Below are 12931 nucleotides of genomic sequence, written 5' to 3'. Positions count from 1 at the left end.
GCCTTAAGCAGTTGCTCATGAAGGCTGCCTTACAACCACCAGCCCCAGACGCACCGGCACCGGCTTCCTCAGTGTGAAGTGCCCCGGCATCCGTGTGCAATCCGGCACTGCCCAGGAACTGTAAATTGCCAGCACCGAGATGGGACAACCAACCTTGGCACTGGTCAGCCTCTCCGGCACTGAATAAGCGTCACAAGAAAGGGGAAAGAGGGCACTCTCCCCAAAGAGCCGCTAAGCCACCTAAAGAAGCTTCCAGCCCGCAAAGACAGATTGTGGGCCCGAGCCAAGAACTGGTACCCACAGTTTTTAGTGCCGAAGAATGTCTGGAGGAGGTCCTGGAACACCTCTCTATGCTTGACACTTTCGAGGCAGCAAAAGACCTCATTGAGCTGTCAGCGCCAGATCCCATCCCATATAGGGAGAAGCCTCCGGCACCACCCAAGAAGGTGCCGTCTAGAGGGAAGCCAGCAGTGGTGCGCCTCTCAAGGTGACCGTATCGGCACTGCTCACAGCACTGTTCCAGTTCGAGCTTGGCGTCCCGCTACTCCCCGGCACTCGTGACCTAGCGCAAGGTTACGGCACCAGAGGTGAAACTACCAGCAGTACCCACGGCAACAACATGCTGGTCCACGACGCCGTCAGTCTCCCATCACTGGAGCTCATCACCGACAACCTCATCGGCACTGAGTGAGAGGCACTGGTCCTGGTCCCAAGAATCCTGGTAATGTTCGATGTCCCGGTCAGCCAGGCACTGCTCCCTGGCCCGCACCTCACAGCACCCTACGGCCGCTCATTGTTCAGCACTGCCCTGGTCTTCTCTGTTGGCATCCTCCAGCTCCAAGGCTGACTCCAGTCGCTCCAGCTATAGCAGACATCGGACCGTGGCCGGCAGAGAATCTCACTCAGCATGGCAGCCACAGTGGCCTCCTCCGGGTCAGTGGCCCTTCTGGACCCCATGGGCCTACCATCAACAGCAGGGCACCATCTCCAGAGCCTCCAGGTCTGGGCACTCCATGTGATGCCATTCCAGGTCGCCACACAGACATGCATCAATGACAAGGGAGGCCGCTCTCTCCAGGCCATCCCCGGACCCCGAAGAGCAACCAGTGATGCCAGGCCCAATGCCCGAGGTGGTGCCAAGCACTGTGACACCTTGAGAGGTGTCAGCTCAGTCTGGCCCTGAAGTGTCCCAAGCCTATGGAGACACACAGAAGGGTCTAGATGAGGGAAACCAGCAGCAAGTCACTTCCTCCTCTTCCCCAGACAAGGTTGTGGTGGGAACATCAGTCTCAGGACCGCCACCAATCGACCACAGAGCTCGCCAGGAGCTGCTCCACAGGATCACCCTCAATATGGGCCTCCAGGCGGAAGAAACGGTCAAGCAGGAGGATCCGATGGTGGACATCTTGGCTCCTGAGTGTCCCTCTAGGGTTGCGTTCCGTCTCATAAAGACTATACAGACAAATTACAATACTATATGGCAAACCCCGGCCTACATCACACCGACAGCCGGGGGGTAGAAAGGAAACACTTCATCCCTTCAAAGGGCTACAAGTTCCTGTTCTGCCTCCAACTCCCTGTTCCCTAGTTGTTTCAGCAGTCAATGAGAAGGAACGACAGGGCCAACAAGCCTCAGCCCCAAAAGCCAAGGAGGTCAAACGTTTGGACCTTTTGGTAGTAAGGTCTCCTTCGCCGGGGGCCTCCAACTATGCATAGCCAACCAGCAGGCGATCCTTAATAGACAAAACTTCAACTCTTGGACAGCCATGTCCAAGTTTAAGGGTCGCCTGCCCCAGGACTCACACTCTGAGTTCGCTGCGTTAATCGAGGAAGGAAAGGCAGTGGCTAAGACTTTGCTACAAGCCTTCCTCGATCCAGTTGACTCTGTGGCCAGAACCATTGCCTTGGGAGTAGTCATGTGATGCTCAGCGTGGCTCCAGGCATCGGGCCTCCCTCCAGAGGTCCAGAACACCCTCCAAGACCTCCCCTTCGAGGGCTCGGGCCTTTTCTTGAGCTGCACGGCCTTAAGGATTCTAGGGCCACCCTGAAGTCGCGAGGGATGCATACGCCAGCAACCCAGAGAAAGCCCTTCAGGCCTTATCCTCCACAGCAGAGGCAGTATCAACTGCACCCCAGACAGGAGCCATATCGCAGGCGGAGCAGAAATAACCGGCAGAGACAGCAGAATAACATGCCTAACCAAGGCCAGAATATACCCGAGCCCAGAAACAAGCAAGGGTTTTGAAGGTGCGCTCGAGGACAGTGTACCAACCCAGTACCCGGATCCATCCCCTTGGTTTTTAAACCAGCTATCCCACTTCTACCGTGCGTGGTCCCATACAACATTGGACCACTGGGTCCTACTCACGGTACAAGTGGGATACTCCCTTCAGTTCTCCTCCTTCCTTCCCTCGCACGCACCTTCCCCATCCCTCTTTAGGGACCCCTCTCACAAGCAACTCCTTATGCAGGAGGTTCGTTCGCTCCTCGAGAAAGGGGCGGTGGAGGAGGTTCCACAAGAACTAAGGGGAAAGGAGTTTTACTCCTGTTATTTCCTCATCTCCAAGGCAAAGGGGGGTCTTCGACCCATTTTATACCTTCGCGGACTGAACAAATTTATGGTCAAACTCCAGTTCCATGTGGTCTCCCTAAGCACTATCATTCCATAGCTAGATCCAGGAGATTGGAACATAAGACGCCTACTTCCATATTGCCATACATCTAGTGCACCATCGCTACCTCCTGTTTGTCATAAACCAACATCACTACCAGGTCATGGTTCTCCTGTTCGGCCTGTCCACAGCCCCCTGAGTGTTCATGAAATGCATGGCAGTGGTGGTGGCCTTCCTCCGGAAAAGGCAAGTTCGAGTGTACCCATACCTCGACGACTGGCTATTGACAGGTCGTTCCAAGGATGAAGTCCAGTCCCACGTGACAATGGTCATGGACACGTTTCACAGACTGTGTACCCAAATCGTCACTCATACCTACCCAAAGAATAGAGTTTATAGGGGCAGTCTGAGACTAGGTACAGGCAAAAGTGAGCCTTCCAGAGCTCAGGTTCCAAGCCATAGAGAAGATGGTCAAAACAATGCTTCAGTATCCCATCACAACAGTCAGGTGTTGCCTGTAGCTAATAGGGCATATGGCAGCATGCACGTATGTGGTCAGGCATGCCCGACTGAGACTCAGGCCCATAGGAGCATGACTCGCACTGGCTTACCGTCCGTACCGAGACCCCTTGGACCTTGTGGTGATGATCCCGGGACAGGTACTAGAATCCCTGCGTTGGTGCCTGGACCAACCAGTGGTCTGTGCAGGGGTTCCCTCCGCCAAGCCCCAACCTTCTCTGATGTTAGTAACAGACGCATCAGATCTGGGCTGGGGTGCACATGTAGGGGATCCGAGGACACAAGGTTTGTGGTTGAGGGACGAGATACCTCTCCAGATCAACCTGAAGGAGCTCAAGGCAGTTTGTCTGGCCTGCCAGACTTTTCATGCCAGTTTGCAAGGTTACAGCGTGACAGTCTTGACAGACAACACCACCGCCATGTTCTACATAAACAAGGTGGAGCCCTCTCCTTACCTTTCTGCTGTGAGTCTCTTCTTTTCTGGGACTTCTGTATGGCTTGATCCATTCAGCTGGAAGCATCCTACCTTGCAGGGGTATGGAACGAGCTGGCAGATCACCTCAGCTGGTCATACCACAAGCACAAGTGGTCAATTAGATCGGACATCTTACAATCAGTCTTCCAAAAGTGGGGTTATACTCAAGTAGACCTCTTCGCTGACAAGAGCAACAGGCAGTGCCCTCAGTTCTGATCATTCCAAAACCACAGTCCAGGCTCGATTGCTGACACGTTCCTAATACCATGGGGCAAGGGGCTAAAGTATGCCTTCCCTCCTATCCCGTTCATCCACCGGGTCCTCCTCAAAATTCTCAGGGACAGGGCGATGGTAATAATGATTGCCCCGTCTTGGCCGAGGCAGCATTGGTACACGACCCTCCTAGAGCTGTCTGTAGGCGCCCCGATAGTCCTGTCCCTCTACCTGGATCTGATCCTGCAGGACCATGGGTGCCTCCTCCACCCGAACCTGCAGTCTCTACATCTCATGGCTTGGAAACTCCATGGCTAAATCCCATGGAGAGCCAGCGCTCTCACTCAGTGAGACAGATTCTCCTCAGTAGTAGGAAACCTTACACTCGGGCTATCTACCTGGCGAAGTGGAAAAGGTTTTCCTGCTGGTGTGAACCCAAGCTCCTTCAACCGCTCCAGGTTCCTATTCTGGTTATTTTATACTACCTTCTACACCTTAAGCAACAGGGTCTGTCCCTTTCCTCTGTCAGAGTGCACCTGGTGGCAATTTCAGCTTTCCATCCAGGGGAGTCTGGGCACTCGGTGTTTTCAAATTCCATCGTGGGGCAATTTCTCAAAGGGCTGGAGAGGGTGTTCCTGTACTCTCGCCCGCCAGTCCCAACCTGGAACCTGAATTTGGTCCTCTCCAAATTCATGAGCCCACCATTTGAGCCTCTGGCCACTTGTTCCCTCCTCTACCTTTCTTGGAAGGCAGCGTTCCTGGTGGCTGTTACATCTGCAAGGAGGGTGTCTGAGCTGAGAGCTCTGACCTCCGAACCTCCTTACATGGTGTTTCATAATGACAAGGTGCAGCTTAGACCACACCCCACATTTCTCCCCAAGATGGTCTCCCAATTCCACATGGGTCAAGACATTTGCTTGCTGGTGTTCTTTCCAAAACCCCACACAAGCCTGAGACACCGCAGCCTGCACACACTGGATGTCCAAAGAGCTTTGGCGTTCTACATAGAGCGCACTAAACCTTTCCACAAATCAAACCAATTGTTCATCGCCAGAGCTGATAGAATGACGGGCCTTCCTGTCTCTGCACATCACATATCGTCCTGGATCATAGACTGCATTTGCACGTGCTACGAGCTGGCCAAGGTCCCAGCCCTAGTGATTATGGCTCATTCAACTAGAGCACAGGCATGTTCGACTGCAGATCTCTTGGATGGGGACCTGAGCCAGAAAGGCAAAGTGGCTACCTGGTCTTCAGTGCACAAGTTTACAGCCCCCTGTGCTGTTAAACAACAGGTCAGAGATGATGCGGCGGTCAGCAGAGCTGTTCTTCAGTCAATCGTTCCATGACTCCTACCCTCCTCCAATGGTAAGCTTGGAAGTCACCTAATTGGAATGGATGTGATCAACCACTCGAAGAAGAAAAGACGGTTACTTACCTCTTGTAACTGTTCTTCGAGATGTGGTGTTCATGTCCATTACAATAACCACCCCCTTCCCCTCTGTCTCAGTCAACGGCAAGAAGGAACCGAAGGGGGGTCGGGCTGGCAGGGTACTATATACACTGCCATAAGGGTGCCACGCTAGGGGACACCCCTGCCGTCCCGACGGAAGCTGCAAATGGAAAAAGTTTCCGACGTCCGTGCACGTGGCGCACGCACACTTAGTTGTAATGGACGGGAACAGCACATCTCGAAGAACAGTTACGAGAGGTAAGTAACCATCTTTTCGCATGGCAGGTCGGCTCCGGGAGGGAGGGGGAGGAGTGGGGATGGGGCAGGCTCAGGGGTGGGGGCAGAAAGAGGTGAGGCGGAGCAGGGGCAGGAAGGGCCGGGGGCTTCGGGGACAGGGTGGAGAGGGGGCAGGGCCTGGGCGGGGGGCGGAGGGGATTTGAGCACACACCCCCCCGGGTAGAGGGGAAGTCTGCAACTGTGATAGGAGCTTTGATTATTCATCAGCATAAAGTTACTCTTGGGTATAAGTATTTGCAGGCTCTTGGCCTCTGATGAATTAGACCATGTTAGTTCTTGGATAGGAAACCTCCAAAGAACATCAGGATGCTTCATTTGGTGGCATTCTTCCCTCATAGTGGGGTTTGAGATCCTCATGTAATATGGAAGATATTGTAGAAGTTCAAATTGTTCCAGTCGTTATTGATTATAAAAATTGTTTCCTACAACTTTAGGGCCTGATCCAAAGCCCTTTGGAATCAATGGGATTCTTTCCACTGAATTTTAAAGGGCTTTGCATCAGTCTTTTATGAGGATAACTGCCTTTAACATGTTAGGATATTATGTTCAGAAATAACAATGTTTAGTTTAATCAATAATAGGAAAAGAATTATATGTATCATAAAGAGAAATTACAACATTTTTGAGTGCAGTTAATGTCTCCAGGTTGAGAATATTAAAGAATTAATAGGGGGAAAACAGCATGGAGTTCCAGTTACAATATATTTCTGTAGTGTCTGCTTAACTTGTAATGTTACAAAAAGAGAAGCACTTGCATACATTTTACACCCTGAGATGCTTTTCTTGTTTCCAGAACTATGATGTACAGCCAGCTTTTCTTGGCTGATGAATTATTTCTAAGCTGCTTGCTTTATATCCAAGGACTGTGTGAAGATGCATGTAGCATTAATAGCCGCAAACGATCAGAAGATAATGCAATTTATTTGATAAAGGTGAGCAAAGCAACAATATTTTAAAGTGTAAATACAGAAAAAATTAATGGCTCCATATATCACACTTCAGTAAATATTAGTGAAGAAGTTAAAAAGATACGTTAAGATATTCTTGCATAATTCTGAAAAAGGGCAACAAAGGCATTTCAGGCATGGGGAATGTGAGCACATGACTGGTTATAGAGTTTTAATTTCCAACAAAACAAGTGAATGGGGAATTGGGTGTCAGCTTGCCAACTGATTTGAAGTATCCGTTTAAGAATTGATGTGCATCGTTTAAAGTGTGTGAATTGTACAGTGTATCAACAATACAATGCAGTATGTTATTGTGACATGAAGTCATTTGTACTAAGTCCCAAAAAGCTTAAAATTTATCTCACTGGTGACGTTGGGTATGTCACTTCCCTTATCTGTACTTCAGTTATCTCATCTGTAAAATGGGGATAATGATACTAACCTCTTTTTTGTAAAGCACTTTGAGATTTATGGATGAAAAGTACAAAGTAAGAGGTAGGTTTTATCACTGTTGTTCTGATTATTTCATTACATGTGTATTGTGGGGCCCTGATTGGGGCCTCCAGGTGCCATCTACCACAATATAGAAAATAAACTGTGTGAATACTGATGGAATCTGCCATAAAGAAACACAGTGATCTGAAAAAAAAATTAAGTATTCTTTTTCATTGCAATAGGAAACTAGTATTGTTTTAGACAGTTTTTTCTATATTTGACATTTGTAAACAGCTACATTTTATACATTGTAAATACAATTTTCACAATGATATTTTATTTGTTCACTGGAATCTTCTTAGCTTACTTTTCCTTTTGCCATGGACCCCTACATTCTATACAAAATATCCCTGTTAAACTAATAGTTCTTCACTGAGTGGTTTTCTAGATGTCTTCCGTTCGTAATATTGCACATCCCTTATCACCAGAGTTTGGAACATTTTTCTTGCTAGCAGTTCCCCTGTTGGTCTGTGGATGGTCCTGGAATGCTCCCTCCTGTTCCACCTCCAAAGGCATAAAGAGACAGGGTTGACCAACTGCCACTCGGTTCTTTCAACAATGGCCTTAGGCTAGAGGCAGAACGTTTTAGCAGTCCCGTATCTCTGTTTTAAACTTGGGCAGTTAGGTGTTGTAAACAGTTTTTGTTTTAGTCAGATAGCTTTAGATAAGTTCTTTGTTAGTATTTTAGTGTTAGCTAGTATTTTAAGATAGGTTTAATGTTTAGTTAGGTACTAGGTGATAGGCAGCTATGTGGGCTCCTAAATCTCTTGGTTTTAAAACATGCCTCTCATGTAATGTTGCCTGGTCAGAGACACTGATAAGTGTTTTAGTATGTGAGAGTGACGGATTGTCCTTCAGGATAGGTTGTAGATCCTTAATGCGCTGGAGAGGTTTTAGTTGGGGGCTGTAGTTGACCTGTCCTGAAGGATGATCCCTCACTCTCACAGACCTCGGGGAACAGGCCAGTTCTCGCTTACAGACAGCCCCCCAACCTGAAGCAAATATTCACCAGCAACTACACACCATACAACAAAAACACTAACCCAGGAATGAAACCCTGCAACAAAGCCCGATGTCAACTCTGTCCACATATCTATTCGAGGAACACCATCATAGGATCTAACCACATCAGCCACACCATCAGGGGCTTATTCACCTGCGCATCTGCCAATGTGATATATACCATCATGTGCCAGCAATGCCCCTCTGCCATGTACAGTGGCCAAACTGGACAGTCTCTGCGCAAAAGAATAAATGGACACAGATCTGACATCAGGAATCATAACATTCAAAAACTAGTAGGAGAACACTTCAATCTCTCTGGTCTCTCAATAACAGACCTAAAAATGGCAATTCTTCAACAAAAAAACCTTCAAAAACAGATTCCAACGTGAAACTGCAGAACTGGAATTAATTTGCAAACTGGACACCATCAGATTAATCCAGAATAAAGGTTGGGAATGGTTGGGTCATTACAAAACCTAAACTTAATTTCCCCTATACTAATTTCCCCCCTACTGTTACTCACACCTTCTTGTCAACTGTCTGAAATGGGCCACTCTCATTACCACTTCAAAAGTTATTTTTCCTCCCTTGGGTATCCTCCTGTCAATTGAATTGTCTCATTAGACTAGCCTCACACTTGGTAAGGCAATTCACATCTTTTCATGTATTTATACCTGCTCCTGTATCTTCCACTCCACTCCATGCATCTGATGAAGTGGGTTCTAGCCCACGAAAGCTTATGCCCAAATAAATTTGTTAGTCTCCAAAGTGCCACAAGGACTCCTTGTTGTTTTAGCTGATGCAGACTAACACGGCTACCACTCTGTAAACTGAGGATGTATCTCCTGCACAGATGTAAGACCGGACTCAGATCCTGGTGAGTCAGATCAGTCAGTCTCCAGTATCCCCTCTACAAGTAGTGTTTCTGTGGCAGTTAAAAATCTTTGGCTGAAAAGGGACACAGTTCTTTCTCCAGCTCCTTTGAAGAAAAAGAAGACAAGATTCAAGCTGCTGTTTTGGAAGGCATAGATAGGTGTTTTCTGAAGCCCTGAAGCATGCCTCTGAGAGATTGGTACTGTTAAAAAGAGTGGCTTCAGTGCCACCTCTGCAGGTAACAGTAGCATCTACTGTATGTACTTCATTGGTACTCAAGGATTTAATACCAGGTGCACAGATGCCATCTCAGGTCAAGGGTGCTGCTTCCCTGACTACTTTCTTGTTGGTATTGTATACAACTTTACCAATAGGTTAAATAGCTCAAGCATTGGTACTGATTACTTCAGCTCCCACATTCGTGGTACCATTAGATTTAGTAGTATGTGACCATTCAGAATCACCAGTGGCTCATGCTTTTAATCAGTTATTGGTACCATATATGGGTGAATCATTGGTACTGGCTATTGAACATCTGCCTGCAGGATCTGACACTCACTTAATGAAGACTCCTTCTTGAGCTAGTCATCTTTGTTTGAGAGAATGTTCAATGGCTTCTGAGGCAAGTTTGGAGGGATCTCTTTCTTGCCCGCTTGCCTATTGTTCCTGAGATTTGTCCTAAAATCAGACTTCAGAAGTCTTCCTGGAAGGATTATATATTAGATTCCAAGGCCAGAAGGGACCTCCTGTATAACGCAGGACATAGAACTGCCCCAAAATAATTTCTAGGCCATATTTTTTAGAAAAATACTCAATCCTGATTTTAAAATTGCCAGTTACATTTTTAACAGCAAGGATAAGTATGCCTTATTTCCAGTATGAAATAGTTTAGCTTCAAATTCTAGCCATTGGATCATGTTATACCTTTCTCTGCTAGATTGAAAAGACCTATTTTCAAATATTTATATACCCGTATAGACTATACTCAAGTCACCCCTTAACCTTCTGTTTGTTAAGCTAGATAGAATGAGCTTCTTGAATCTGTCACTGTAAGGCATATTTTCTAATCCTTTAATCATTCTTTTGGCTCTTCTCTGAACCCTCTCCAATTTTTCAAAATCTTTCTTGAATTGTGGGAACCAGAACTGGATACAGTATTCCAGCAGCAGTCACATCAGTGTCAAATAGAAAGGCAAAATAAACTATTTACTCCTACTGGAGATTCCCCTCTTTATGCATCCAAAGACTGTATTAGCCCTCTTGACCACAGCATCGCATTGGGAGTTTATGTTCAGCTGATTATTCACCACGAGCCCTAAATGTTTATCAGAGTCACTGCTTACGAGGATAGTCTGTCTTGTGTACATATGGCCTACATTCTGTGTTCCTAGACACATGCATTTACATTTAGCAAAATTAAAACACATTGTTTGTGCCCAGCTTACCAAGCGTATCAGATTGCTCTGTACCAGTGACCTGTCTTCTTTACCACTCCCGCAATTTTTGTGTAATCTGCTAATGTTATCAGTAATTGTTTTATTTTTTTCCAGGTCATTGATAAAAATATAAAATATAGTTGGGTCAAGAACATTCCCCAGTGGGACCCCACTTTTATCTGGAAACAAAAGTTCAAAATGCTGACTCTTGCTGTTATATTCCTGTGAGTGAATGGACTGGATTGGTTTACAGCCCCGGATATGTTGGATGGGTATATTCACATCTCCATCTATCCAGCTTGCAAACAATATTTAGGATTGTTTAAGATCCTCAGCCTGGCAGGATCCAAGTGTGGAAGGGCTTGGTGTGGGGGGGATCCAGTTGTAGGGTTAGAGGGTTCTGTGTGGGGCAGTCTGGGTGTGGGTGGCTCCGTGGGGGGTCCAGGGGTAGAGGGGGAAGTCTGAATGCATAGGAGCTCGGGAGAGTCCAGGGGCAGAGGGAATGGGACTCTGAAGGGGGTGGGGTGAAGGTGGTTGGGGTTCAGCAGGAGTGGTCTGGGTGTTGGGAGGGTGAAGATCGGTGTGGTCAAGGTCCAGGTGCAGCTTGTTGGGGCTCAGTGGGATGGGAGTCTGGGTGCAGGGGCCTGGGTGGGGTGGTCCAGATGCGGGGAGGTGGGGTGGGACTCATCGGGGTGGGGGTTCAAATTCAGGGGAACTTAGCAGGGAGTGGTCTGGGTGCAAGCATAGGGGTCCAGATGCAGGGGGGTGGAGCTCAGCAGGGATCCAGGTGCAGGAGGGATGGAGCTCGGCGGAGGGGTATAAGCTCTTCTAGTCTCTCTCCTCCATAAAATAAGCCTTCCATTCCCCTGACCATCGTAGTAGTGCTTGTATGTGCCTCTTCCAATTTAAATTAATCATTCTTGAACATGGGTGACCAGAATTGAACAGAGTATTCAAATGAGGTCTTACCAGTGGCTTGTTAATGGGATTAATACTTCTCTTGTCTCTACTGGAAATGCCTCGCCAAGTACATCCTAGGATCACATTTGCCTTTTTCAGAGCTGCAACACATTGATGCTCATAGTCATCCTGTGATTGACTCTCACAACCAGGTTTCTTTCCTCCTTTGTTGTTTCCAACTGATGAGCCTCAAGCTGGTAACAGAAATTCTGATTATTAGACTGCAAGTGTGTGACCTTGCACTTTGTACTGTTGAATTTCATCCCATTTCTGTCACTCCACTGTTCTAGGCTATCCAGATAGAATCATAGAATATCAGGGTTGGAAGGGACCTCAGGAGATCATCTTGTCCAACCCCATGCTCAAAGCAGGACCAATCCCCTATTTTTACCACAGATCCCTAAATGGCCCCCTCAAGGATTAAGCTCACAACCCTGGGTTTAGCAGGCCAATTCTCAAACCACTGAGCTATTCCTCCCCCCTCGCTCCCCCCCAAAAAATAAAGGGGACGTGTCAAGAGGAGAGGCAGCTGTTACTTATCTCTTTGCTCAATCCAAGGTGGGGAACTGAACCAGCATCTCCAGCACCCCAGGCTAGTACAGATCTTCATGTATAATATTCTGATCCTCCCCTAAATTGATGATGACTCCCAACTTAGTATCATCAGCATATTTCATTAGGACACTCCTACTTTTTGTGCAATGTCATTAATAAAAATATTGAATGATACTGGTCTCCAGACTGATCTTTGGAAACTCCACTAGTAGCGTCCCTTTAGTCCAGTAATTTACCTTTCAGTACAATTTGTTATCTTCTTCCTGTTAGCTGATTCCACATCCACCTTACAATGCTTGTACTGATCCCCATCTTCCCTAATTTAACTAATGATTTTCCATATGGTACCATGTCAAATGCTTTACTGAAGTCCAGTTCCCTTGTCTAAAAAATCAGTTATTTTAGCAAAGAAGGAAATCAGGTTAGTCTGGCATGATCTATCATTGGTAAACCCTTGTTGCATTACATCACCTTTACCATTAACTTCTGTGAATTTAATTATTCTTTCCTTCACAGTTTATTCTAAAACCTTGCATACTACCTAGGTCAGATGAAAAGGACTATAATTGCCCAGATCACTTTTCCCCCTTTCTTAAATATTAGTATGATGTTAGCTGTTCTCCAGTCATATGGTACTACCCCCACATAAATAGATTTATTAATACTCCTTGCTACTGGACTAGCAATCACGTGTGCCATTTCTTTCAGTATTCTGTGATGTAATTTATTAGGTCCCTTTGATTTGAGTGCATTAAGCTCTTTAGATGTTTCTTCCACCTCAGAGGTGGTACTTTTCTAGACATTCATTTCCATCAGCAGTACTGCCTTCATGCATATGCTCCTTATTATCATCCTTATTGAAAACTGAGGCACAGTATTCATTTAGTTTTTGGCCATACCTACATTATCATTAATCTTCCCCTCTACATTACATAGCGGTTCATCCTCATCCTTCCTTATTCTCATTTTATTTATGTAAACTAAAAATCCTTTTAGTATTTATTATAATTTCCCTGGTAAGAGCTAATTCAGCTTGACTTTTAGCAATTCTCACTTTATTTCTACATTTTTCTAACTTCCATGATGTAGTT

General features: G+C 46.6%; 1 protein-coding gene across 1 annotated transcript in view; it reads left to right on the top strand.

Annotated features, from left to right (window-relative positions):
• DNAH14 (dynein axonemal heavy chain 14) overlaps nt 1-12931 on the top strand; it is a 485531-nt gene that overhangs the window by 66030 nt on the left and 406570 nt on the right. Inside the window, exon 10 of the mRNA XM_048843312.2 lies at nt 6363-6501. Coding sequence (XP_048699269.2) covers nt 6363-6501 — 139 coding nt within the window. The remainder of the gene's footprint in view (nt 1-6362; nt 6502-12931) is intronic.

This window comes from Caretta caretta, chromosome 3 (genome assembly GCF_965140235.1).
Source record: "Caretta caretta isolate rCarCar2 chromosome 3, rCarCar1.hap1, whole genome shotgun sequence".
Taxonomy (NCBI): Eukaryota; Metazoa; Chordata; order Testudines; family Cheloniidae; genus Caretta; species Caretta caretta.
Note: the sequence above shows the minus strand (reverse complement) of the source record. Positions and strands in the feature narration are given on the sequence as shown.